At 44.6% G+C, this 25,196-nt stretch overlaps 1 protein-coding gene across 3 annotated transcripts in view; it reads left to right on the plus strand.

Annotated features, from left to right (window-relative positions):
* The first annotated feature begins 6,079 nt into the window (after positions 1–6,079).
* BEND4 (BEN domain containing 4) overlaps positions 6,080–25,196 on the plus strand; it is a 29,884-nt gene continuing 10,767 nt past the window's right edge. For 2 of the 3 annotated variants that reach the window (XM_032999269.2, XM_042808354.1), the window contains exons 1-2: positions 6,080–6,534; positions 14,608–15,174. In XM_032999269.2, the coding sequence (XP_032855160.2) occupies positions 6,153–6,534; positions 14,608–15,174 (949 nt within the window). In that variant the 5' untranslated portion in view covers positions 6,080–6,152. Of the gene's footprint in view, positions 6,535–8,201; positions 8,810–14,607; positions 15,175–25,196 lie in introns of those variants that run through there. The other variant, XM_032999268.2, reaches the window with a different exon arrangement.

A 25,196-nucleotide genomic window follows, 5' to 3' on the forward strand; every position in this document is an offset into this window, starting at 1 on the left:
GAACGTCACTTATTTGAAGTACTGTTCTGAGATCACTTCTGGATGTCTTTTGGGTGCAACTCATCTGTGTGCAGAGAGCCAGAGGTAGGTGGTGCATCAGATGAATTTCAGCCTCTGCAAACACACCATTGTACATTTAACATTGAGCAAACATGGTTTTACCTATTTATTGATTTTTTCTAAGCAGATGCAGCTTGTGATGGACATGTTCCCAGGTACAAAGACTTGAAGGGTGATGGAACCCATTCTCCTTTGAAACCACAGCAGTTTTCTGGCTCTGCTCCCACACAATTTTGCTTTTATGTACTGTTGTCTTTTATTTTTTCTGTTTCTTTTAAGATGGCATCCAGTTCAGTTTGTGTTTCAAAGACTTTAGCACCTCTTCCGACTGAGCCATTTCATGCTGCACCAGCCAGTGTGCAATCGAGGTCTCAAGAAACCCCAGTGTTTGCCCGTTGCTTTCCTCTGTTCTGGACCGTAAGTAATGATTTTTTCCCCGAGAAGAGCCTTTTGGGGTTTCCCACAGGATTACTAGTGTTACTTCTACAAGATTATTAATGTAGGAGTAGTCCTTCATTTCATCTCCGTGAAGTGGCTGAACTCTGCATTTAAGAATGAGCTGTTAAATTGTCATGAGTTCATGTAAGGTTTAGGAGCTGCCTGAGAACGGAACGGCAATAAAGTCAAATGTGGGGAAGATTTTACACCCTTCAATTCCTAACAGCCCCCCTTTAAAGCTGGGAAAGGCATCTAATCTGGGGTGAAGCCTATCTTCAGCAAAGAATCAGTTGTCATTCCCATGCTTCCAGAGCTGGTAGTATCTCCAGGCATCTCGCAGGCTGGTGTGTTTCATCAAGTTAAGCCTAGTTGACTCTCTGCTTGGTAGACGCCACGTGGCTGATCATGTATATCCTGTTGTGTTTGAAACGCAGTCAGGTTCCCCATCTACATGAGTTTAAGGAAGATTCTGCTTCCAGCTGTTTTCCCCTGCCCATCCCATCTGTGTTTTAACTGCAACTGATGCGCACAGCTTGCTTGACAAAATTTGACAGTATTTCTGAACAGCCACCAAGCTGTGTAGGTGCTGGGCCTGAACATACACTTCAGTGCAAAATATCAATAACATCTCTACTTGCGGAAACCGATGTTTTCTACTCTAATTGAGCTCTAGCTCAGTGTGACTTCTGTCCTGCGAGAACCTCCTTTTTGTGAGCCTGGATAACAGACGCTGGTAAGTACATGAAGGGCAGGAACTAGCAGGACCAGTGAGAGTCACGCAGGTTTGGCAAAGCAGCTGGATCCCAGCCTGCGGAGCACCGGCTCTCCCTTTCAGCACGCAGCCATAAGGCATTTTGAGGTGCTGCTCTCAAAAGATGAGGACTAAACATCACAAAGACCAACTCTACGTTACAGAGCAACTCTACGTTACATGGTGCTGGCCAAGATGAGAGCACCAAGCTTGGGCAAGGGCTAGGGCAGGACCTGATGCTCCAAGGAGATGAAGCTATTCCAAATCACTCCAACATGGACAGTGAAGTTTTTTTAGGGCAGACAAAAGTTCAGACTATGTTATGTCATCTTTTTTTCCATGACATATTTCAAAAAAATTCTTATAAGCAAGTACCCTATACTATTGCTCCCTTCTTCAAACTGCTTTATGTAAGCTATCTTTAATTAAAATGAACTTTTCCATGCGTCCACAATTGATTCCTTAAAATATTAATAATTTTCCCTACATTGGGTATCAAAGCCATTACTTTTTCCTGTGTGTCCTTTAACTATATTTAAATAATTCATTTATCCATTTTCCAGCCCTCGGGGAGACTGGTTCTTTCTTTTTTCTTTTTTTCCTTTTTTTTTTTTTTTTTTTTTTTTACACAATGTGATCCTATTTAAAACACAGGATATTTCCTCCTCCCAAAGTTATTGGATATTTTCTTTCTTGCCAGTGTTTACTCAGCACAAGGATCCAGCTAGCTACCATTTTATTAAGACACAAATGTAGCATGGAAATATGTGTCTGTCTGTGTATAAATGCCCTTTCCTCCGCTCATCAATCTTGCACTAATTAGAAAGACAAAAATATTTTAAAACCAATTAATGTCACTGAGAAACATTCCAGTAATTCTCAAAATACAATGTAACCATGATAGATACATTTCAATTATTTCAAGGCATTTTCACAGAGCACTGAGTAAGCATAAGGGAAAAGCAGGGGCTAAAAGCCGCATTGCTTGGCTGATGGATCTCTGACATAGGATGTGGATTAAGGTTTAAGTGAGACCAGCAGTTCATGTTCTCCCTCAAAAAGCTCCTGAGTCACCTGATTAAAGTGCAACCTTGACAAATATGCACAGCGTTGTCTCTCACAGTTGGAATCACCAAAGAGGCTAAAAACAGCACCATGCGCTGCATAATCTCTAACCTCAGGGGACAACAAAAACAGAGAATTGCTGTGTCAATCTCATTTCCTTGTTAGGCTCATTATCATAAATGCAGGCCTTTGGTTTTGAATGCCACACTTCAATAACATTTACCTATCAACAGCTGCTGAAATATTGAATTCCACAGTCATCTTTTCCTTTTGATGCTTTCCCTTTTGTTTCTTTATCCATAAACATGAGCAACTGAGCTAAGCTTAAATTAACTAGCTGGGGTTAAATGTTTAGGGCAGCAAATTATGGCTAGCCTGCTTGCAGAGTGGTTTAGATTACAGAGGAGAGTTGCCAATCTTAGCTCTCATCATGCACTCCAAACGTGCAGAGCAGTATTGGCAGTTCATGGCCAAATCCTGCATGCTTTAGTTATCACAGGAGCACTGCTCCCATGAATAAGTGGAGCAAGATTTAGCCCCCGCTCAGAAGATAGAGATGAATCACACTTTTATTCTTTGAGTACCTGACGGTACCTTCAACACAGGCATGTTCAGTGATTGATAGCCTGTGTCTAGATTGGGTATTTTTCTATATACTGACAAATATCCTCTTCGCGGTGATTTCTAGGAGCAGAAGAGTATATACTGCAGCAATGCTGGGTTTCTTATTTTTTGTTGTGCCCTTTGTCTTTGTTTTGATTAGGTTTTTCTCCAAGGGTCAGTTACTTCCCATCCTTTTTCCGCTCAGAGTGTTCTGAAATAATCCTGTTACAGATCTTCAGCCCTTAGCATCAGTAAAACAGTGGAAACTTGCATCAGTAAACAGGTAGGGAATGACACAACCTTCACTTCAGGGTCAAATCCCAAGTGGTGGCACAGTCAAAGGGAATTGAAGGTGTTTGGTTTTCTTGAAATGAGCTGCTGGTATCAGCTAAGGTTTTGGTTTTTTTTTTTTTTTTTACTTGATCAAGGCAAGGGCTGTATGTTAACTGTTTTAATCCAGTGTGCAACCAAAATGGGACTGTAATTCAGAGATAAACATTTGGTTGGACTGTAATTCAGAGATAAACATTTGGTTAATAATGATTTTGTGACTACGTGCTGTTACTCACAAGACCACTTGGGTGCTGTAGGATGTGCTGCAAGGAGCAGAGCCATGGAAGGAGGCAGCCCACAACCTCCCACAGCACCTACAGCAGCATCTCCCCATACTTTGAGACCATCACTTCACCCAGGCTGCTTTTTTGCCAGTCCAGGGCCACACTCTTCAACTGCAAAGCCACGTTAGTCCTGCAAGAGCAACTGCGTACCTGTACAGGGGTTTTGGGTAAAACGGTGCTCACCGAAAAAGGGACACCCTACAAAGCCAAAGGTGGGTCCACCGGGATTAAACTCTTTTGCTCCACAGGACTGAGCTGCAGGAGCCCCTCAGGTTAGGCACAACACACAGCCTTTGGGACATGGCACCAGAGTCCCTCTTCTGAAATTCAGGGGAAGAGTCACAGAAAGAGTCATAGGGAAAGTGGGCAGGGGAAAAAAAAAAAAAAGCATTTTTTAGGTCTACATACCCAGAAGAATCACTCAGAGCAGAGCAGAAGAAAAGCCAAGTCTTCCTAAAAACAACTGAAGGGGCATTTCAGTGGTCCAATGGTGGGCACTGTCAAAAACCTCAGCAGAAAGAAGTTCAGTGCATAAAGCATGTATTCCATTTTCCTCCTGGCTGAGGTCCCTGCCTCGTTTCAGTGGCTTTGGACCCCGTTAACCCCAAACCTGCTTCTTGCTTCATGCGCACAGAGACCCAGCATCTGCCCGATGATCTGCGGGGACCCCGAATAAATGAGGCAGCTTGGAGGGCACGACCTGCCAGCCCTGGGTTTCTCTGCTTGTACAAGGCTCGTGGCAGGCGAGGGTTGTTTCCTGCTGCAGGAGCAGAGGGGTAGGCGTGAACACCTAAGAGTAGTGAGCTCCTAGGAATGCAGTTGACACCTGAGATATTTATTTGAATCTAACTATTAAGAGCTGAATATTAACTTTATACAATTTTATTACTGTCCTGACCTCCGATAGCTGCTGGCCACATCTGCAGTAGAGGCCAGTCAGATGAGAGACAAGGTGGAAAACACATTTCATTTCTGAGTGGAAGGAGAGCTTCTCATGCTTATTTCCAATCTCTCTTTTGCATTACAGTACAATATTTTTTAAAAAAAGCACAGGCGATTAAAGAGTCAGTGAGAAAACAAAAAGACTTATGATTGATTTTGCTTAAGTAAAATACTGATTTCTATTACACTAGCCTTTACTTGGAGGCTTTTGGCTTCTATAAGGAATCGATTTATTCTACTTGTCAAAAAAATCAAAATCAGAAACAGTCCAGCTGCTTGTATGCCCTGCATGAAAGAAATGCCCGCCTTGTAGGAGTTAGCTTGACTTTTTTGCAGGAGAGGGGCCGAAGACCGCGGGAGTTAATTACATCAGTTGAGAAGGGTCGCTTTTCATTTCCAGCGAGCCCAACTCCGACTAAATAAATAAAGCTGGAACGGGAGAGCAATGACCACAGTAAGTGGCCGAAACTCCACGTGATGACAGAGGAATGATTTCCCACCACCACTGCTTAAATATAACTAAGGTGTTCTGTAATTTTACTTCCACAAGCCAGAGGGCTTATTGTAATCCTGATAAATTATAGCAGCAGAAGCAGGAGAGAAGTGGGACAGAAGAAGGGAAATGTTAATGCAAAATATAAAATTGCCTCACAGAAAAGAATGGGGAGAGCAAGAGAGCGGTTTGTTATCGTTTATTTTTCTTCAACATATCATTCAGTTTCAGCTGTCTCCCATCTCACCCAGATCTCCACCATTTCTCAGAAACGTCTCTCGATGGCATCTCATTCTCCTCCTGTCTTTCACCAGCGTTTCATTATTTCTTAACTGTCCCTGAAAGGGTCTGGGCAGGAGGCGGAGGGGAGCGGACGAGGCTTCGCCCCACGTGTCCGCCTCATTTAAGCACTTTGCAAAAAGCGAGCAGGGGACGGGGAGGGGGGGGGACAGACGTTGCAAATAATGTTAGATGTGATTAATCTCCCGGATTCCTGGAAATCTGACATGCATGAGTTACAGCGAAACCTCTTTTATTTCGCCATGAAATGCTTTTGCATAATGAGAAAGAAAATGTCCTCTGTGCCCTAATCAACTCTGACAGGTCCTGGACTCCCAAATACTTTTATTTATGGCGTTAATTTATTTCACCCCTAATAACCGGGGAGGTGGCCCCGGGGCTCGCTCCGGGCCGGGAGGGGAGGGTGCCCGGCGGAAGGGCCACAAAGTTTTGGCGGCGGCTCCGCGCTCCGCGCAGCGCGGGGCGGGGCGGGACCCCGCGGGCCGCGCCGAGCCGGGTGGAGGGACGGAGGTTTTGGGGGGGCGGGGGGTTGGGAGGGGTGGCGCCCCCACCGCCCCCCGCCGCCGCTCGCCCCCCGAGGCGGCTCCCGTCGGCTCACCTGCCCCCGCGGGGGGGGGGGGGGGCGTGGGGCGTGGGGGGGGGGGGGGGGCGCGGGGGGCGGTGGCGGCCCCGCCAGGGCCCGCCTCCCCGCCCCGCTGCCATTAGCAGAGATTACCCTAAACACTTGCCGGTCGCCGCCCGTCTCCCTCCAGGCATTGGCGCGGCCGCCTGTCAATCAGGCCGGCGCCCCGCCGCGCCGGGGCTCCGCCGTGCCACAGAGACGAGCCGCGGCGGCGGCAGACACAGCCCCGGAGCGGGGCCGCGCCGGGGGAGGCGGCGGAGGATGGAGGAGGAGATGCAGCCGGCGGAGGAGGGGCCCAGCACCCCCAAAATCTACAAGCAGCGGGGCCCCTACAGCGTCCTGAAGACCTTCCCCGGGAAGCGGGCGGCGCTGGCCAAGCGCTACGAGAGACCCACCATGGTGGAGGTGCCCCGCGGGCGCGGAGCGGGGCAGCCCTTCCCGCACGCCGCCGAGCCGCTGCCCTACGCGCCGCACGGCCCCTTCCCCAACGGGCCCGCCCGCCCCGCCGCCGCCCCCGGCGCTGCCCAGGGCCACCCCCGCCCGCCGCCGCCGCCGCCGCCGCCGCCGCCGGCCCCCAGCTCCTCGGGCCGCTACGGCCCCTGCCCGGCGGCGGCGGGGGGCGGCGGCGCGGAGCTGAGCGCAGGTACCCGCAACTCCTCTCCTCCGCCGCGCAACTTCGCGGGGCACTTTGCAGCAGGCGGGAGCGGGATGGGGGCTGCGGGCTCCCCCCCCCCATCTCACCTCACACACACCTACACCCTTCTCCCCGAGGGGGGGGGGCGGGGGGAGGGCTGGCGGCGGGCTCGGGTCCCCCCCGTCGGGGCTGGCGGCGCCCCGGGACCGGAGCGGGGCAGGAGCGGTTGGGAGGGGGGGACGGGACGGGGCGAGCTGCTGGGTCCGCCCGTGGGTCCGGGCATCGCTAAAGTTCCCGGGGGCGGCCGGGGCCGGGGCCGCTGCCCGGCCGGTGTCACCCCCCCCCCCGGGGGAAGGCGGGGAGGGGGGGATCGCGGCCGCCGCCGTCGGGGCTGTACCGGCAGCCGGTGGCGCCGTGGCGGGGCGAGCGCCCGGCGGGCGGATCGCACCTGCGGGAGCAGCGCTGGGAGCGGGGGGGGGGGGGGGGGGGGGGGGCAGTCCCGGGCCGGCCGCGGTCGCGGCCCGCGGGGGGGAGCGGGGGGGGGTTGGGGGGGGGGGGGGGCGGCAGGCTGGGGCTGGCTGCCGGAGGGAGCTGCTGGTGATGGAGGGGCTGCCGTTAAAGAGGTGGTGATTTTTAACAGAAAGAAAATAGACCGGCTGCTTGCCTGCACCGTTTTCGTAAGATGCAGCGAGGAACGGGAGATCAGATTATTTTATTATTTTTTTTCTTTAAAGGTGTAAGATGCCAAGATGCTGAACGCATATCTTTCTTCCTAGAGATGGCTTGGAGTTAAAAACCACGTAGATCTTGATATGCAACCTAAATTTGGCATCAGGAAATGGGAAATTGCATCTTTAAGCAGAGTACAATCAAAAATGAATTACAATAAATCCTATATAATTGCATAGGTCATTCTCTTTAATGAGATTTTATTAACCTGACTGTCAAGCTTTTGAGTCAGGCAGATATTTTATCTTCTTCAACTGATAAAAGTGTCAGCTATAAACCACCATATAAATATTCATAAATCTACACATCTGTGGCAGCCTATCAGCATCATTCTTTTGGACATTAAAAGCATTCTAATTACTTTCTGTCTAGCAGAGCTGAAATGCTGCCTGTTATAGTATGTGCTTGGCAGGCATGATTGCTTTTGTTTGCCATCACAAATAGCAGCATCCTATTTTATATACTGATGGTCCAGAATATATTCAGGGTTTGACTGAACAGGATGAATATTATGAAGCACCATCTGGTTTTGATAACATCGGGTATATTAACTCATCTGTTAATTTTTGACACATCATTGATTTATTTATTTAGAAAAATTGGATCCTGTTTTGGTATGTTGCTGTTTGCCTTTGTAACAAATGTGATGACATTTCCTTACTAAACAGGGAGATATGCTAGTTAATAGGATATATGGCTATGTTTTAATGCCTGTTTTTGCTCAGAAGCAGCCGTGTACTGGATGAATTTATCATGTCTTGTTACAAATAATTCAACTACTTCACCAAAAAAGTTTAATGCCTGAATAGATTAGCCTGAAAATTCACGGCTCTGACGCATGGTCCCATGATCCGTGGCAGAAGATCATGTTTTCTTTTTTCTTTAAATTATTTCTTATTTTAAATGCCCAAATAGTGCTATTTCAGTATTTTTTTTGTGGCCCACAATCAAAATGCTGTTGATAAATGTGGCACCTACATTTCTTTACAGAATCAGATGATGCCATGGGAAACACTCAGCTGTTTGGGAGATGATATACAAGGCCATATTCACAGCAAAGCCTTCTGGGCTTTGATGAGCAGAAATTTGGATTTTCTCCTGCCCCTGTAGACTGTACTAACCGGGAGCTAGAGAAGGCTTCAGAGTTTGTCACTGATTCAGGTCTGTGCTAAAAAAAAAAAAAAAAAAAAGATAGTTAAGGAACTGCTGTTTGTGCACCGAAGTTCCGTCAAGTCCCTGTCCCGTTGCCTGCACAACCAGGCTTTACTTCTACTGTAGGTTCCTATATGGGTCCCAGTGTACCCTTCTTTCAGCTAAGAATTAAGTACCAAGCAAAACAGAACAGGAGAAAACAAACCAAAAACTTGCTACAGTGTGCAGAAGTGGGATTTTGTACAAGTTGTTACCAGAGGCTGATAAAGCAAGAGGTGAGGCTTAGACCCCCTGGGCATTTTAATCCCTGAGGTACGGGCGCTTTGCTGAGCTCTGGACCGATCCTTCCTGCTCGGTGATGGAGAGCCGCCAGGCGCCTGGTGTTGGAGGAGCCGTAGCACCGGTAAGCTGAGCAGGGAGCTGTTGAGGGTGAGCTGGTTGGGACCTCGGGGCTGTATGTACTTCCCTCCCGTCGTCCCGAGCCTTGAAATCCTCCTAACAAAAGGGTGAGCCGGTTTAATAGCTCAGGCTGCCGCTGGGGAAACAGAGCTGGGGTTTTACCCCCGGGGAGCGGGAGCATTTGTGGGTGCTCCGTAGAGGGTCGCTCTGCGCTTTGCCCAGCGCTCACAGGGTCTCTGCCCACCCGGCTCCTGGGTTTCCCGCAGCAGCAAGGGACACAGGCTGGGCCCTTTCTCCAACACCTCTTAGCCTGAGGTTCATACCCCGAGTGATGGATGTTGTAGGGAAGGATCCTGCCCTTAGCAGATACCCAGCTGCAGGTCCACTGAGTTGTTCTACACAAGGCAGACAGTCACCGTTCATGACTTCCCACTTAGCTTACCCACAGCGCTTGGTAGTGCTTACTTAAACGAAGGGGTGGAGGGCTGTAGATCTCAGTTTTGTAGGGACACCCATTTCGTAAGTTTGGTTTCAGAAATTGCCCTCTTTTTCCTGATACCTCTTCACTTGTGCAGGCAGCAGTGAGCAAGCTGGCTCGGTAAAACGCTGTTCCTGGGATGTCTAACTGCACTAGCGACTTAAACCCTTGATGCAGTTGATTTTTAATTTTCAGCCATGACATTTCTGGCTCCTTGGGATTCAGAGCACCAAGCTTGCTTTTGAGAGTGGACATCTCTCTTGCTTTTGAGAGTGGACTTTTCCCAATGTTTCGAGCTCTTACCAAGAAGGAATGGTTTCTTCTTCAGTCCCTCTGTAAGAAACCACTGTGGCCTCCGGATTTCAGAAGAATTGCAGGAAGAGGGTTTAGGGGAAGGAGGAAAAGCAGGTGTTCTTCACTCTGCACCACGGTGAGGAAAGATCTAGCTCAAGATCCCATCTTCTAGGGAAAGATCCTGCATGAGAAGTGTCATCTTACAACAAGAAATGTGGAGCTGCACTGCAATGGGAGCCATCTCTCTCCTCTAGCAAATAGTGGTCACTCTGACCACTGCTGCCGCAGAGTGAGCCACACAAGTGGATACATTCAAAGCACTAGCAGATCCCCATTTTCTCCAGTAAAATATATTAATATTTTATTCTTTATTAGCCTATCCAGGTTATTTTCCTGGTATGAAAACAATGGGTATCTTTGTCTTTGGTAGCACGTACATTAAACAGTATTATAGTCCACCGAAGAAACTCCTCTTCCTTAGGAAAGCGTGATGCAGACCTTACAGTGTGCCATAAAATTTAAGATGTGCTTTCATGTAAAGCAGAGAAAGAAGAGCAGAGCTATCTTAGAGGTGCTATTCCAGTGCCAATGACGTGGAGTGTTTAACATGGGCAATTAATAAAACTCTATCATGCCCGGAGAGAAAAAAAAAAAATTATGTGAACAGAGAAGGTGAAGATCATTATTTTGGCCTCAACCCAAAAGTTGGGAACTCTCATCTGGAAGTAGATCTATCAGATCAGTACTGAAATGGCCAAACACTTGTAGTGTTCATCCACTGGACTGTTGCAGTGATCCTCGTGCAAAATATCCAAGAAAGCATCACTTAGTCATGGGAGGTGTTTAGTGTTCTTGGTTTTATAACCCAAGCATAGATATTTACAGCAGTGTTCATATCTAAAAACATGACAGAATCTGTACGCACGGACAAAGCCATTTGAGGGGTACAGAGCGGCTGCCCCAGGATCTAAATTAATAATAATGTGACAGTAGTCAAACAAATCAAGAAATACAAATCATCAGGTGAGAGGACTGAAACACTGCAAGGTGAAGAGTGAGATGATTGAAATTGCTAAGGAACCCGAACTTTGGAATCTCGCTGAAAATTACGTAACAAGGAGTACATTGCCTGCAGGGGAGAATGTATGGTATTCAGACCCACTCAATAGTTATAAAGATGACTTTTTAAACCAGCTGCCCAAGACTACAAAGGAAACTATGGAAAATCTACGACCTGAATTCAGAGCCACTGAGACCCAACACAATGCCCTATTAATAAAGCTGTCTGGTCTAAGTATTGAACAGATCCTCAGGTGTAGCAAAAGCTGGTGTTATGCCTGCCAATCTTTCCTGAAATCTTTTCTGATGCATCTGTGTAAGTCATCAGGTTGAGTTTCAGAAGTTTGCTCTTACTAAAACCTCAGTTTTAGTCTGGCAGTTGGATAGCTAAAAAGCCCCATAGTTCAGCATCAGTGAGAAAAAGATGTAAAGATGAATGCTATATCTTGGAGTTGGTACCTGATCTGCCATATAATAGTATCTCCTGGCTGCTTGCACGCTCAGATAATCTAGTTAGGAATACTTACACTTTTAGCAATTTGCTCCTGCTCTATTAGCACTTTATGGGCCTGATCCGGCAAGTCCAACTTCAGGCAAAAGTCTAGTTAAAGTCAATAGAAGTTCTGTAAGACTAGAGGGTGTAAGACATTAGAATTACATGGTTGGTGAGCATCGTAATAAGGAAAAAGAATATCGCAATGAGACTTTAATAAACTGTTTACACTGTTTTAGTCCAGTGCAGTCATTTCAATAGAATCCTCCTTTCCTAGAAAATACATACATTACATTAAATCAATTAAGAGTCATAGATCTGTGATTATTCAGTAGTAATCACATAAAAACAACTTTTTGTCATTTCTTAGTGATGAGGCATTGCACAGTGCTTGCATTTCTAATTATAGTTGGTCTGTAAAAGCTGAAATCCCAATTTCTACAATATGTGCTAAATGGACAACATTTATTTTTATTTTTTCTCCATCACAAGAAATAACCGTAGTTATCATTCTCATTTAGGGGTTGTTCAGACTGTGGGCATGTGCACTGTTACTGGTGTAGAAGTCGCTTCAAAGTGGTACCTGCTTCAGCACAGAGCCAGATGTTTCCGGAATGTGTGCTGAGAGCATCCCTCACTATTGCTGCCCAGTGGTACCCACAGAAAAAAGCATTTGCAAACCTTTGTGCTAGCATTTCAGAATAGCCCTGCCTTTTCATGACTTCCATTTTTATATCTTTGAGTATGGGTTAAAGCTAAGAAAAAACCCAGTAATTGCTGTTATTGTGTCTTTGTAGTAGATCTGATACTGAACTGAAGATTAAATCAATGCTGTCATTTCTGTATAAAATTTCAGTTATATTTTAAGCCATTATCGTAGTGAATGTGCCTAATGAATTCAATTTTACAACAAAACTAATCATTAATTTTATCTTTACTGATGTTAGTGTGTATTATAGCATTCTTTAAAACTGGTATTTGAAATGTCAGGTTACTTTTTGCCATATTTCAGGAGAAATTGTAATATTAGAATAACATCTCTTATACTAATCCTTTTCAGTTGTTTCATTCATATTTTGTCCCCTTGCAACAAGGATACGCAAGGAATGAGTAACTGTTTTGTCAACAGGGACCATAATGATTAAAATACAAACAGTAAATATGACTTCAGGTCTGGAATCGGATTATAGGATTAAAATGAGTGAAAAAACTACTCTGTAGTAGGATTGCAAAGTTCCAATCAATATCATCCTGTAATAATTTTAAAGGGAAAATGTGGGAAGTAAAGAAATAAGGCAAAGAAAGCACAACTTGAGGTTGTTAGTGATGCCTGAGCTTCTTGATTTTCTTTCGATTTACCAGCAGATCCCGGCTAGAAAGCTGCAACGTCACCAGGGTTCTGTTCTTTTAGTTTATATGACATCTGTTATTCATAAAGGTTAAAGACAGCTGGCCTGAGGTTAATGCAGTGAAAGGGAAGGAGGGACAGCAGATACGGAGGCTACAGAGCTCCTGGCACCTCACTGGCACCCACTTGCAAAGGGGGCAGCAGTGCCTGTGCATTTCTGCCCTCTGGAGTTTGTAGTGTGGACAGGAGGTGTTTTGGTTCAAAGACGTGTTGGAGGAATCTACCCTGGTTGGTCCGAGCCCATCCGCAGGGGTGTGGTGTGACTTGTTAGCACAGGAGGCTGATTACGAGGATGCTTTAAGTGGTCGTGGGGCCACCTCAATCCTTCCCATGCCGGTGGGGTCTCCCTGCTTGGCCCCGGGCACCCCAGCACCGTGCCTGTGCTTGCTCTGTCCACCTCACATCCCTGTCCGTACGGTTCAGTCCGCGGAAAATCACATCCTCGGGTTTCGTGCCGGGGAGGTCTCCACCGGCTGCGCTCGAGACTGAAAGCATTTGTATGCTGCTTCAGCCCTGCCCTCGTCGCAGAGATCTGGAGGATGGTAGAAATGCAGATTAGTGTAAAATATTCTTCAGGCAAATATTCTTCAGGCCAGCTGTACTAACCTCAGCGTGAAGTAGATTTTCCACCAGAAGATGTATCTTCTGGATTGTGGAGAGGTACCGTGAGAAGTGCCACCTTCTAAAAGCCTGAATTCTGAACATTTCTGGTTCTTTACATGTTATCAGTGTGATGAGGCTATGTTTTCGTCTCTAGTGATGAAGTTAAGATAAATGAAGGTCTGGGGTGCTTAGTCTCACGCATCTGTAGCAGGTTGCCTTTTCAAAAGTAAATGCATTTGTCACTTTCTAAAAGTCAAGCCTGCCTGAGAAGAGCTCTCCAAAATTGGCAGCGCTTGAACATACCAGTCTTTTTTTTTTTTTTATCTCATGCAAAATGTTAGTTACATCTTTTTAGACACCTAGAGGAACTCAGCTGTGAATAAGCTAAAAAAAAATTAGAGGCATTATTTTTATCGGTGAACCTAACAGGTCATACCATAAATTAGAGCCAAATATCCTGGTCATTTTCAATTTGGGTCCAAGAACTGTTACAGCAGCTTGACTCTACATACATAGACACTGCAGAAATGAACCATCCTACTGTAGAGGTTTAGGTTGTAGCTGCTGTTGTTCCCCGAGGTGTGACACCTCGTGTCTTTAGAGGCAAGGCTGACTAGGTATGGTGTGGCATCCTTGTCCTGCTCCCAGACCCCCTCCGCTGCCTCCAGAAACTGCTGCACAGCACGTACAGTTTCCTGATTATGTCCAGAGCAGCTTGAAGAGCTCTGCACTGCTTTCCACTCCGTGATATTGGCCTACCAACAAACTCATAGGAGGCCAACAGGACAGAAAAAATTCCTCTTCTGACCAGAGGAGCTTGACATTGTACATTCGATGCCTTTCCTTGGTGTAAGAAGAGGGTTTTGTGCTTATCGCTCTTGAGTTGTTCTGGAACCTAAAGCAAAAGGAACAGAAGCAAAATCCATACAATTGGCAGTGGGTCATGTGAAGTGTCCCATGTCCAGTGTCGAGCAAGTGCAACAAAGATGAAAGGGAGAAAAAGCAAAGCTTGGAAACCTTGTTGGATAGGAGCAAGGGCATAGGAAGAAGGTGTAGTGCAAAGTCCTGCAAATATGTACAGGCAATGCCCACCAGCAGCTCAAAATAGACTTCCAGAGAAGTACTTACTTGAACTTTTACTTGTAGCAAATTGGATGAAATTTGTATTTTCTTCCCCATTTTCCTGTCTTAATCCCTCTGAAAGGAGATGGCAGTAAGCAGTGACTATCATCACAATGCCTTTCTGATTAACAGCAAGGGCACAAGGGCACTCTCAAAATAGAAGCAAAGTCGGGATTGTTTTAAATCACAGTGTTGCAGAAGTATTAAAGCAGAAGCCATAATTTTAATGTGTTCAGAAATAAAATGCATGCTACTGTAAACAGTTGTGTACATTCATCTAGCTGTTACTGCCTGGCATAACCTTTTGCATTAGGTTTCTGTGATTCATCTTTTCTTTTGTTGCAGAGAGTCGAATGATTCTGGATGCCTTTGCCCAACAATGCAGCCGGGTTCTAAGTCTCTTAAATTGTGGTGGAAAACTACTGGACAACAATCACTCTCAGTCCATGATTTCTTGTATAAAGCAGGAAACCCCAAATTATAGTGAAAGACAAGAGCAATGTCAGCTTGGGAAAATGGTCCATAGTCAGACGTCAGACATTTTAGACATAGAGATGCAGTATATGCAAAAGAAACAACAAACCTCAGCCTTTCTGAGAGTTTTTACTGATTCCCTTCAGAACTATTTGCTTTCTGGGAGCTTCCCTTCTCAGAACACCTCATCAGTAAATGATTTTAGCCATTTGGCAGATGTGGATCCACTTTCAACCTCTCCAGTACACACTTTAGGTGGATGGACATCTCCAGCAACATCTGAATCTCATGGTCACCCGTCATCTTCTACACTTCCAGAGGAGGAAGAGGAGGAAGAGGAAGAAGGTTACTGCCCTCGGTGTCAAGAGCTAGAGCAAGAGGTAATTTCATTGCAACAAGAAAATGAGGAACTTCGTAGAAAATTGGAGAGCATTCCAGGTAAATAATCCCCTGCCATGTAATATTGCCAGTCAGTGATAAAAATAGTTGGGGTTCAAATTTTTTTTTTTTTTTAATAATTGGTTTTAAGTTCTAGTCTTTTTTTAAGCTTGCGATCATAGTAATCAAACACTGGAATTTATCTTCAGCCAAAATTCATATAGCTGTGTCCACTGAAATATTATCTGCTAGTACTCATCCATATGAATCTTAAATCCTAGACTAGTGAGCTGTGTTCAGGATGGGATGTACTTGTAATCCCAAATTCTAAGCATCAGATGGTTTGTCACAGTAATTTCAAACATATGCTTTTATACCTAATTATCTATCTTGTTCTTTAAGGGACACTACAGCTTATAAACTTAATTCCCTTTTGGGGCTCCTTTTTTGGTTACTTAAAAAAACTATTCAAAGTTACATCCATACTTTTAACTGAAATAGATTTGGCTTTCACCTTGAACGGTATCTCTTAAAATTGCTGTTAGCTTAGTGAGAAGCATAATACATCTCCTCTCATTCATCCTCAAATAAAACCTGAAAAAAAAAGCTTGACAACAACTTCTCTGGTTCAGCAATACCCAGCAGTCACTAGGAGGAAAAAAGCAAACAGAAAAACTCCCATCTAATAAACAGCCCCTCTGTGAGAAACTTCTCTTGCCCCTTTAAACTTAGGACTTCTCACTGTTGAAATGCACCAAGATACCTGAAGAGTGGTATTGGATAAGAACAGAGTATCTTGGCTGCATATCCTCTACACTTTAAGGATAGGCAAAAATACACCTCAAATAACAATACTAAAAGCAAACTGGAATTTAGCAAAATAAGTACACAACACACTTCTGACATGTCTAGGGAGCTGCGCCTTTGCAAGCTAAAGTTTGAGGTGTAGATCCATGCAAAGTTAATTGGACTAGTCCCTAAACGGCAGAGAAGAACAGATAATATAGCATGGGCTGCAAGAGAGAAAATACTTCAAAGCTGCTAGAAAGGAAGCAAGCAATAAACTGCCCCAATATGTAGGTGCAATTGCAAAATCTGAGAAAAAAAGCTAGCATCAGTCTTCATAATTCTTCTCCCCAGATATCAGTGATGTATTATGCATTATTTGATTTACATTATGGTTTTCTTTTGTGCATTGGTCCCTAGGGGTACCAGCAAATCCCATAAGCAACATTGTTCAGTGCAGAGAGAACCCAAAATATAGAATACTCTCCCCACCCCTCCCAAAATCTGGAGTCACCATAACTTTTGCACTCTCACTGGATTCAGGAGTGGTTCGTGCATTACATGGAAACACTGTGTGACAAAGGCAATCGTGTGGACTTCAACTCCTGTTGAGTCCTAGCTTCAGATGTGTAACACCAAAAATGATCATTAGGGTCTATAATCTGACCTACAGCTTTCATTCAATCACTAATGTTGAATGCAGTAATCTTTGACTAAACCATAACTTACATTTGACGCAAGTAATCTCAGAAGGCCTCCGGTCCTGAGTTGGAGACTGGTGAGCAAAAGCTCTACCTCTTACCCTTTGGCTAATTACACTGGTGAAAATATATGCCTTATTCCTTGCCTGACCATCTGAAATCACCTTCTAGCCGTTGACTTTTATGCTTTTCTCCACTAAATGAAGTACTGTATAGGGCTTGGTACTTTCTCTGATTGAAGGTACTTACAGATTGAAAGCTGACTTAATTTCCACTTTAGATAAACTAAACAGAGATGTTTAAAACTCCTCAAATGAGTTGAATCCTTCTTTGCAGTTCTTTTCTGCCCTCTGCTCATTTCTTTAAAATCTGGGCACTGGGAATACATGCAGTATGTTCCTATCTGCCTGAGCAAAGGTGAAGAGTCTCTTTGTTTCCACCTGCAGTTGCCCTGGTTGTCTGGCCATCGGTTGTGCAGCTGAGCTTCTCATTCTGTGCACATTTCTTCCTAGACATACATACTTTGTATGTGGCTGTGTTCATTGCTAAGTGATCCAGATTGCTTTGGCTGCCCTGATGCCCAGTGTTTGGTGGTTCACCGGTTTCTGTATCATCCAGAATTTTTTTGATTGTGTGCTAGAAACACATCTATTCATGATGATTCCCCCAATGCCGAATACTTGAAATGTCAGTAGCAGGTTCTTAGTCCACATATATTCTAGTCTGCTGATGTGTGTTGCTGCTTTTGCAGTCAGAGAACTCATGGTAGTAAGTTAAATGCCCTTCAGGAGTCTAGTTATATTACAGCTATTCAACCAAACTTTTTCAAGCAAACCTATAATCTCATCAAAGAATGACAATCAGGTTAGTCCGACAAGATCCACTTTCCATAAGACCATTTTGACTGGCATTAATTATATTCATATTCTTTAGTTCTTAGTCAATTGAATCCCATCGCAATTGCCTGTATTTTGCCAGGATTAATGCCGGGCTAAGCAGCCAGTATTTACCTGGGACATCACAGCTACCCTTCATGTCCCTTTACAAGAGAGATATACATAAGCACAGTCATTTTCCACCCCTCAAGGAGTAATGAAAAACCTTGTTAATAGTGTATCAAAGAAACCAGACAAACATAAAATAAATGTGCAAGGATGTATGATTTCATTAGCCAACATAGAATCGTCATCAGATGCATCTGCTGCTGTCTGGGTGATGTATACAGATAGCTCTGAAGGGACCCGTGTGTTTGGGGAAGCATTAAGAGCCACAGAAGGTGCCCTCAGATTTTGCTACATGGTAGGACAGAGGTCTGAGCTCCCCAGGCAGCCCCACAGCCACCACTGAGCAAGGTTAATCAAAAATCAACTGAAGGCAATGTCTAATTATTTTTGCTTCAGTGAGCTTCTGCTACCAAAGAAGCCGGCAGAAATTTTTCTGTGACTTGAAACACCCAACTCTGTATGTAAACAGGCGGAATGCCTGTTCTCTGAGCAATTTTTTTTTTTTGCCCATCAAGACATTGCATGCCTCAGGAGCGAGCCAGAATGCCCTCTGCGGAGGGTTTCAGTGTTGTTTGCCACCATCTATCACATCAGAGTCATCTCAGGGTGCAAACTTTCTTCCCTGCGCGTTCATACGCCTCACGTCACCGGTCCCGGCGATCGGTGCAGCGGAGGCTCAACTGTGGAGGCAGCTAGATGGGCATGGAGGCTGCCACGCTGTCCCGTCAAGCAGCTGAAAGAGCGGGGGGTTTTGACGTCGTGGTTTTCCCTCTCATCCCGGGGGGAGGTGGGCCGGAGGTGCTGGGTGAGGCTGGCACAGGACCCCGTGGGGCGGTGGGAGGCGTGCGCTGTGCCCTCCCCACGGGCGCTGAGGCTCCCACTGGCAATCCTGTCCACAGAAGATGAAAGCACCAGCCCTTCCCTTCTGCTCTGTAACCGTCTATGAATCATTTTAGCCTTTTCCTGAAATACTTTGCATTTCTTTTTTTTAACTTTCCATATGCAAAAGCCCTTTTAAAATCCATGAGAGTTTGCGATCTAAAAATAGATACTGCTGTACATCTCTGCCTCTAGCTCTGCAAAGCACCATTTGCATGGCTCTCAAAGAGGCTACTGGGAAGAAGAGTGTTTTCTCAGCAGATATAAAGGCGACGAGTTTTTTTAACAAATATTACAGAAGATATGTCCTCCTGTAGCTTTTGGACATGGAAAATAAGATTTTTCAGTTTTCAGGACTGCCCTGTTGCTGTAGAAGCTCTCTAGTCCTGTAGGATTGTTTTGCCCATAGCCTCGCATCACTCTCTGGCAGATTATCACTGGAGAGAAATGATTACATGGGTGAAATATTGCATATATTTTGGTCATTGTTTGGGGTTTTTTTCCTCAAAAAATACCCATTTGATTTGACTGAAACAATACTTAAATTTGTGTGAAATCTTAATTGTTTCAGCTATGGAATAAATGAAGAAAAATTCCCATTTCAGTGCTTTGGTTTTTGAGCAATGTGACATGTTGCAATTCATGCATTTTTTCCCCAATAATTTTTTTTTTCTAGGCAAAAACATTAACTGAACATTTTCAGTTTTCAGTTCAACTGAAAAAAAGAGAAATATTTGCAATCAGTGTGTTATTTTGTCTTGTTTTGAAAAATACTTAAAGATTAGATAATTCCTGGAAAGAGTTTGGCAAGCTTGCCATTGGCTCTTTAAGGTTTTGAGACCATCAAGAACAGATCAGAGTAATCCATCTATATGAGGAGGAAAATGTCTCCTAATCTCTTTCCTCTGTATAAAAATTACTAGGGCTGTGATACATTCCCAGTAGTAAAATTAACAACTTATTTGTGAGACTGCATGTAAGACCTGGATTTAGACCCTCTAATATATAAGGATATTAAACAGTTCTCCTTCACTACTGTCAGCAGGATTTTCTCATAGCTTTCAGCCTAAAAGGGAGAAAATATTTCCAGATGGTTCAAGCAAAGGCCAGGATTCGTGAGTGAGGGTTTGCCTCCTGGTGCTCCAAGTTTTGTTGCGTGGCTTTGGGGCAAACCAGCCTGAAAGTAGTGAAAAGGTGCAAATAAGTTAAATGAAGAAGTGTGTGATAAATACAGTAATTACTCTTACCTTGTTGACTCGGCAGCAAAAAATACTCCAGCAAACCACAGGAGAATGGGGATGAAAAGCCCCCCTCAAATGTAGAGAGGTGATCATGTACAGAGAGGATGTTCATGGTGGCTGGAAGTAGCCAAAGCAAAGCGGGATTTGCAGGTAGAGTTAATATCAATGTAATTGAAAAAGTCAGACAAGTTTTCCAGAAGGTTTTGTGTGCCCAAGGCTTGACTCTTTTTCCTGACTATATCAGATGATCTAATAAAAGATATTACTTTTCCCTACAAATCCTGTCTCCTTTATACTTTCAGAGCATCACGTTTCCAAAGAGCCTACCACAGCAGCAGCGTAGCTAAAGCAGCCATCAAGGGTTATGACGAACACTTTTTCATGTCCTTTTTTTTTTTTTTGTCCTTTTTCTTGATGTTCACATTTAACCACTTCTTTGGTTTCTCTTGATGTTCTGGATGTTTTGGTCTGATCTCTGGCCTCGTTCTGCTGTTCAGCTTCAAAGATTGAAGTTACTTCAGGAAAAGAGAGCCCTCGAGCACGGTCACCCAGTGTTTGGCACGAGAACCCCTTTGAATTTGCAGCACGGCTTTGCTTGCAGCTTGGGGGTGCCAGCTTAGTTTGCTAAACCAGCCTGAGTACAAAGACGTACTGAAACACATAACTGCAGCAGACCAGGGCTTTATTAATCTATTTTCTCCATGCTTCTGAGTAAAAAAACTCATGAGAATTTGGGGCGGGGGGACGGGCAGGTTTCTTGGGAGCATGAGCTGGTGAGAGTTTTGTGGGAAACTGCGGTTTAGCCTGGTGAGGCTGAACTACCTGGTCTCAACTTTGGTTTGCATTTTGCATGTCAACATTTGGCATTTTAGTGGCAAACTGCTGGCCCCACTCACCAGGGCTTCCTTGGTTTCCCTGTTAGTTATTATCAGTGTAAACGTGTAGAGGAGCTTACAGGGGAGGTTTCTGCCCTGAGGATTTCATGGCTGAAAGGGAGGACAAGAAGAGGTATCTTCTGTTAAGTAGAAGGAAGGTGAGGGGGCACAGACAAAAATAAAAGCCACGGGAGCACGTGGCAGCATCACTTAAATGAGAGGTACACAGCTGCCTTGTTTTATCTCTTTTCTTCTGTTATTTAGGCAGAGGTGTACATCCTAGGGGTGTATGGAAGGGACACATTCTTTCTTCTTTCTGGAAGAAATATTTTTGCAAAAGAAAATTAAAAGCGATACAATGGCTTTTCAGAAGCAGATTAACAGAGGTAAAATGGTTTTCCACTCCATCTGGAAAACACAACTGGGTGGGATTTTAAAAGTAATGGCATATTTGCTGTAATTTTTTTTACCTTCCCTGCTTTTGGCAGGCACGTAGGTCAGTTTAGCCAATCTTTAACACCCTTCTGTGTGTAATGTTGATTCTTCTGATTTCTGATGCCTGCTCTCACCACAAATGAGTGCTGGTTTTATTTTACCATCCAGCTACAAACGTCCAGATTGGTAGGGTCTGGAGTTCTGAGATCAGTTCCTCTTTACTAACCCCCATCTCTCCTTGCCCCTCACTCTTTTTCCAGCTCATCGCACCCCAACAGCTTGTCTTCATGGCCCATCCATGCAGCTTTCACTGGCTTTCAGCTCACTATTGAAATAAATGAGCATATGAGATAAAAAAATCCAAGCCATGTTTTAGTGCACACTTGTCCAAATCTCAGGCAGAGAAGGCATCTCCGTTAATATTATAAGAAATTCACACTGCCACGTAGTTCGTCAGCAGGTTCGCTATCATTTGTTACATCTTTTTGACAGTCGAGCATCAATTTAGAAATGCCCTGCAATGAACTCAGAGTGAAGCATCGCTCAAGGTCAAGCGAAGGAGGACACGTTGCAGTGCTGAGCCAGTCTTAACTAACAGCTGCTGGTCTGAGCGGGGTGGATGTAGATGCACACCCTTCCCAGTTCTCCTCGCTGGCAAGTCAGAAGTAAATGGTCTTGAGTGCTAAGGGATTCATCTTCTGCTGTGCAAAACACCAGGAGGAATACTAACCAGCATCAGCTACAGAGCACAAAATCTCATTAATGAACAGAACAGCCAGATTTCTTACTGTCTGCTTATGGGGCTGAGGCCACCATGGGGAGTCACGCAGACGAGCCGGGGGGTGAGCCATCCCTTCTTGCTAGGGCTGTCTGATACTGCGGGAGAGGTTGCAGATATACCTTATTTACGTTGGACGTATGCCTTATTTACAGCAAGCCCAAGTATCTCTTCATAGTGCTGTGCTTTGGCAATATAAACAGCCCTGGAATGTGTTACACTGGAGGCCACATTTTGGAGAGGATAAATGAGAGCCCTCATTTTGACAGATACCAATACAAGTGGTTGTGGCCCAATAACATTTATAATGAGCAAAAAACCCAGCCCAAACCAATAATAGAGATGTTCTTGGCACTTCATAAAAAGTTGGAAAAAATTAATAGAGCCAAAGGTTGAAAAAAAAAAGGAAAAAAGAGTGGGTGATAATTAGGAAACATTAAAAGCATGTTGTGGAAGGCCCCAGAAGGCTATCTAGGAGGAAAAGTTTCCTGCTGGTTACAAAAACAACCAGCTTAGAGGGAAAGCAAAGGAACAGTTAGAGACATAACAAATAGAGTAGAGAGAAAGCTGATGGTGATGAGTAAAAAGCAGAGATTAGGATCAGTGGAAAATTAATAATTAAACCTGGAGCACTCTGTCGAGGAGGCATTCTTTCCCTGGCAAACTGAAGGAAAAATACAGCATCCAAATAACAGTATTGGACCATTATCAGATGGAAATAGTAGGTTTTGTCAATAATATGGAGCTGCTCATTGAGTATTTCTGTTCTGGTATTTATGAAGAGTAAAATGATGCAGTCACACCAATATGATGATGATGATGGTAAGCAGGTAGAAACGTTTTCCATTTCCACTGTTAACTCTGGGTATTAGCACACATTCAACAGCAGCTTCAGGTGGGACTGCAGCCTCAGCTGTCTGCCACAACTCTCTCCCAATGTCAGGACAACTGAAGAGCTTGTTAGTCAGTGCCAGCATTGCTGGCCTTTTTAGAAATCATAAAGCGATGCTGATTCCAGCCCAGGTTGTAAGACAGAGCGGTTCAAGAACAGAATCAGGAGTCCCTCTCTCAGACACTGGAGCCACCATTAAAGCAGCAGCACAGGCTGCCGGGAGCAGCAACTGCTTGGGCACACCAGCTTGTCATCCCTAAGTGCACATCAGCTTATTACCGAAATTATTAGGCAGCTGCTACCAAAGCGTAAGGTTTTCAAAATCATGAGATTTGGACAACTCACTTCAGGAGCTAAACCAAAAATTAGAGTGGACAAAGAGGACTCTGACTGTGATTATTTTCTTTATGTTTTTGGAATGTTTGGGATGCTCCAGAAGACTGAAAGATGCAAATACTGTATGATTTTTTTTTTAAAAGGATACATGAGTTGTCCCAGATGATTGTAGGCTCATTGGCCTGATACTGAGCCCAGACAAACTAATTGTACAACTGATGCTGGCTTCAATTAATAGAGTACTAAAAGAGAATAATGGAGTTAGTACCAGGCAGCATCTTGCCAAATTATGGTTTTGATGAGATGAAAAGTTTGGTTGAGGAGAGTACTGCAGATATTCAGGATGTTACATAACATTATCTTACAAAGAGTGATTTAAAAAACACAAGTAGATTTGTATTCAGGAAATTGCCATCATGCAGATGAATTTCTGGAGGGATTATTTGCGAATCTGTTCACAGCCCATGTTTTTAATACTTCCATCAGTGAAAGAAAGCATACAATCATTGCTTACAGCTTGCAGGCGGTGCAGAGGTAGCAGTGAGTGAGGAAGATGAGAGGTGACAGGCTTGACCGAACACGGTGCAGCATTACCGTATGTTGAGGCACAGAGAACGTCACTTTGCTTGCTTTCAGCCTCTGGGAAACAGACGCTGAGAAAGGCTTCTGGAGGTCACGGAGGCTTTCTGGCCAAGTATTGGTGCACAGCATGGCCAAAAGGGCTAGCGTGGTCTTTGGATGTACAGACATGTAAGTAGGTGCAGGGACTCTGCTTTTGGCACGAGCCCAGCATCTCAGGAAGGTCAGTGTTGAGCTGAGGAGAGAGAAGACAGAGAAATGACTTCACCACTAACTATAAGTATGTAACAGGTGAGATGCATTTTCCATTTCTTTTCCAAAGATTTGTTAAAACCCAGTCAAAGGAAAACAAAATGCAGACTTGAAATATGGTGTATGTTTCTGTGGGGTGAAGTAACACACACTGTAACAACGAGCCGAGGGTAGAAATGGCATCACTGGGAGATGACAACTTGAGTTGTACTGTGTCTTACCTGCTGATGCTGTCTGGTGCAAAGAGGATTTAGTCTGGGGAGTTGCTGCGCTGTGTGGCAGGACAGACCGAGAGATCACAGCCTGGCTTTTGTCATTGGCACAGTCGGTGGCCACCACACTGTTCAACTATTTATTAGAAATTGGGATACTCTGCAGAGCAAGCTGTGACAAGCTATGCTGAAGCAGCACTTGTTACAGCGTATGGATGCCTAGAATAACAACAGTCTTACAACTTGGATCAAGAAACAGCGAAGACCTGCCACCTCTTACATGTGTCCTGCTTAGTCACTGCTGAGCATCTCAGCAAGTCTAGCCTTCCCTAGTGTGCTGTCCCCTCTAGCCCCCGTCCTTGAGCTCCTGCAAAGATCTCACCATTCTTTCACACGCTGCAGGCCAGGTTACTTTGCCACTTTGAGAAAGTAAAGGCCATGGAAACTTCTTCCTAATGGGCAGGAAAATTACTGCCTCCCCTCAGGCTTTCTACTAAAACATAACAAGCATGTGTTATTTCAGCATTAGCATCTTTTGGATACCTGCATAAACCCACAGAGAATCCGCTCTCAGAATTATGATCTTCTTAACTCTCTAGAGACCACCAAGTCAAAGAAATACAAAATAAATAAGATAGTAGGTTTAAATGATTTTTCATCCTCAGAGTTGGGAGCCACAGACTCTTACAAAGTTATGTTTATTGCAGCGTTTGGAGGAAACAGTTCCTCTTATCTCTTGGCAAAGACAATATTTGCAGAGCCATAAGAGGGACATAGAAGCAAAACCAAAGTTTTGACTCTTGGCCTTGGGCTGTCCTCTTTGTGGCTTCCTTTAGGCTTAGGCTAATACATCAGGCCAAGAAGCCTGACTTTGCAAGTAGCATCTGGTGTTTGAAAGGCTGAGGTTATCTGTACCAACAGCAAACTGTGATGTACGATGGCTTTACACGTCAAAAGTCCTCAGAGCCCTCCAGTCACTAGAATGATAATAAATTCATCCAATTTTGTGCTCAAAATATTACTGCTTTTATGAAGATAATTTTTAAGTTTCAGCCAGCTTTTAGTACCTTTGTATTTCTCACCAGTAATGAGAAAGCATTTTATCAGCAGAA

This window comes from Tyto alba, unplaced genomic scaffold (assembly GCF_018691265.1).
Source record: "Tyto alba isolate M040663 unplaced genomic scaffold, T.alba_DEE_v4.0 Super-Scaffold_6, whole genome shotgun sequence".
Classification (NCBI taxonomy): domain Eukaryota; kingdom Metazoa; phylum Chordata; class Aves; order Strigiformes; family Tytonidae; genus Tyto; species Tyto alba.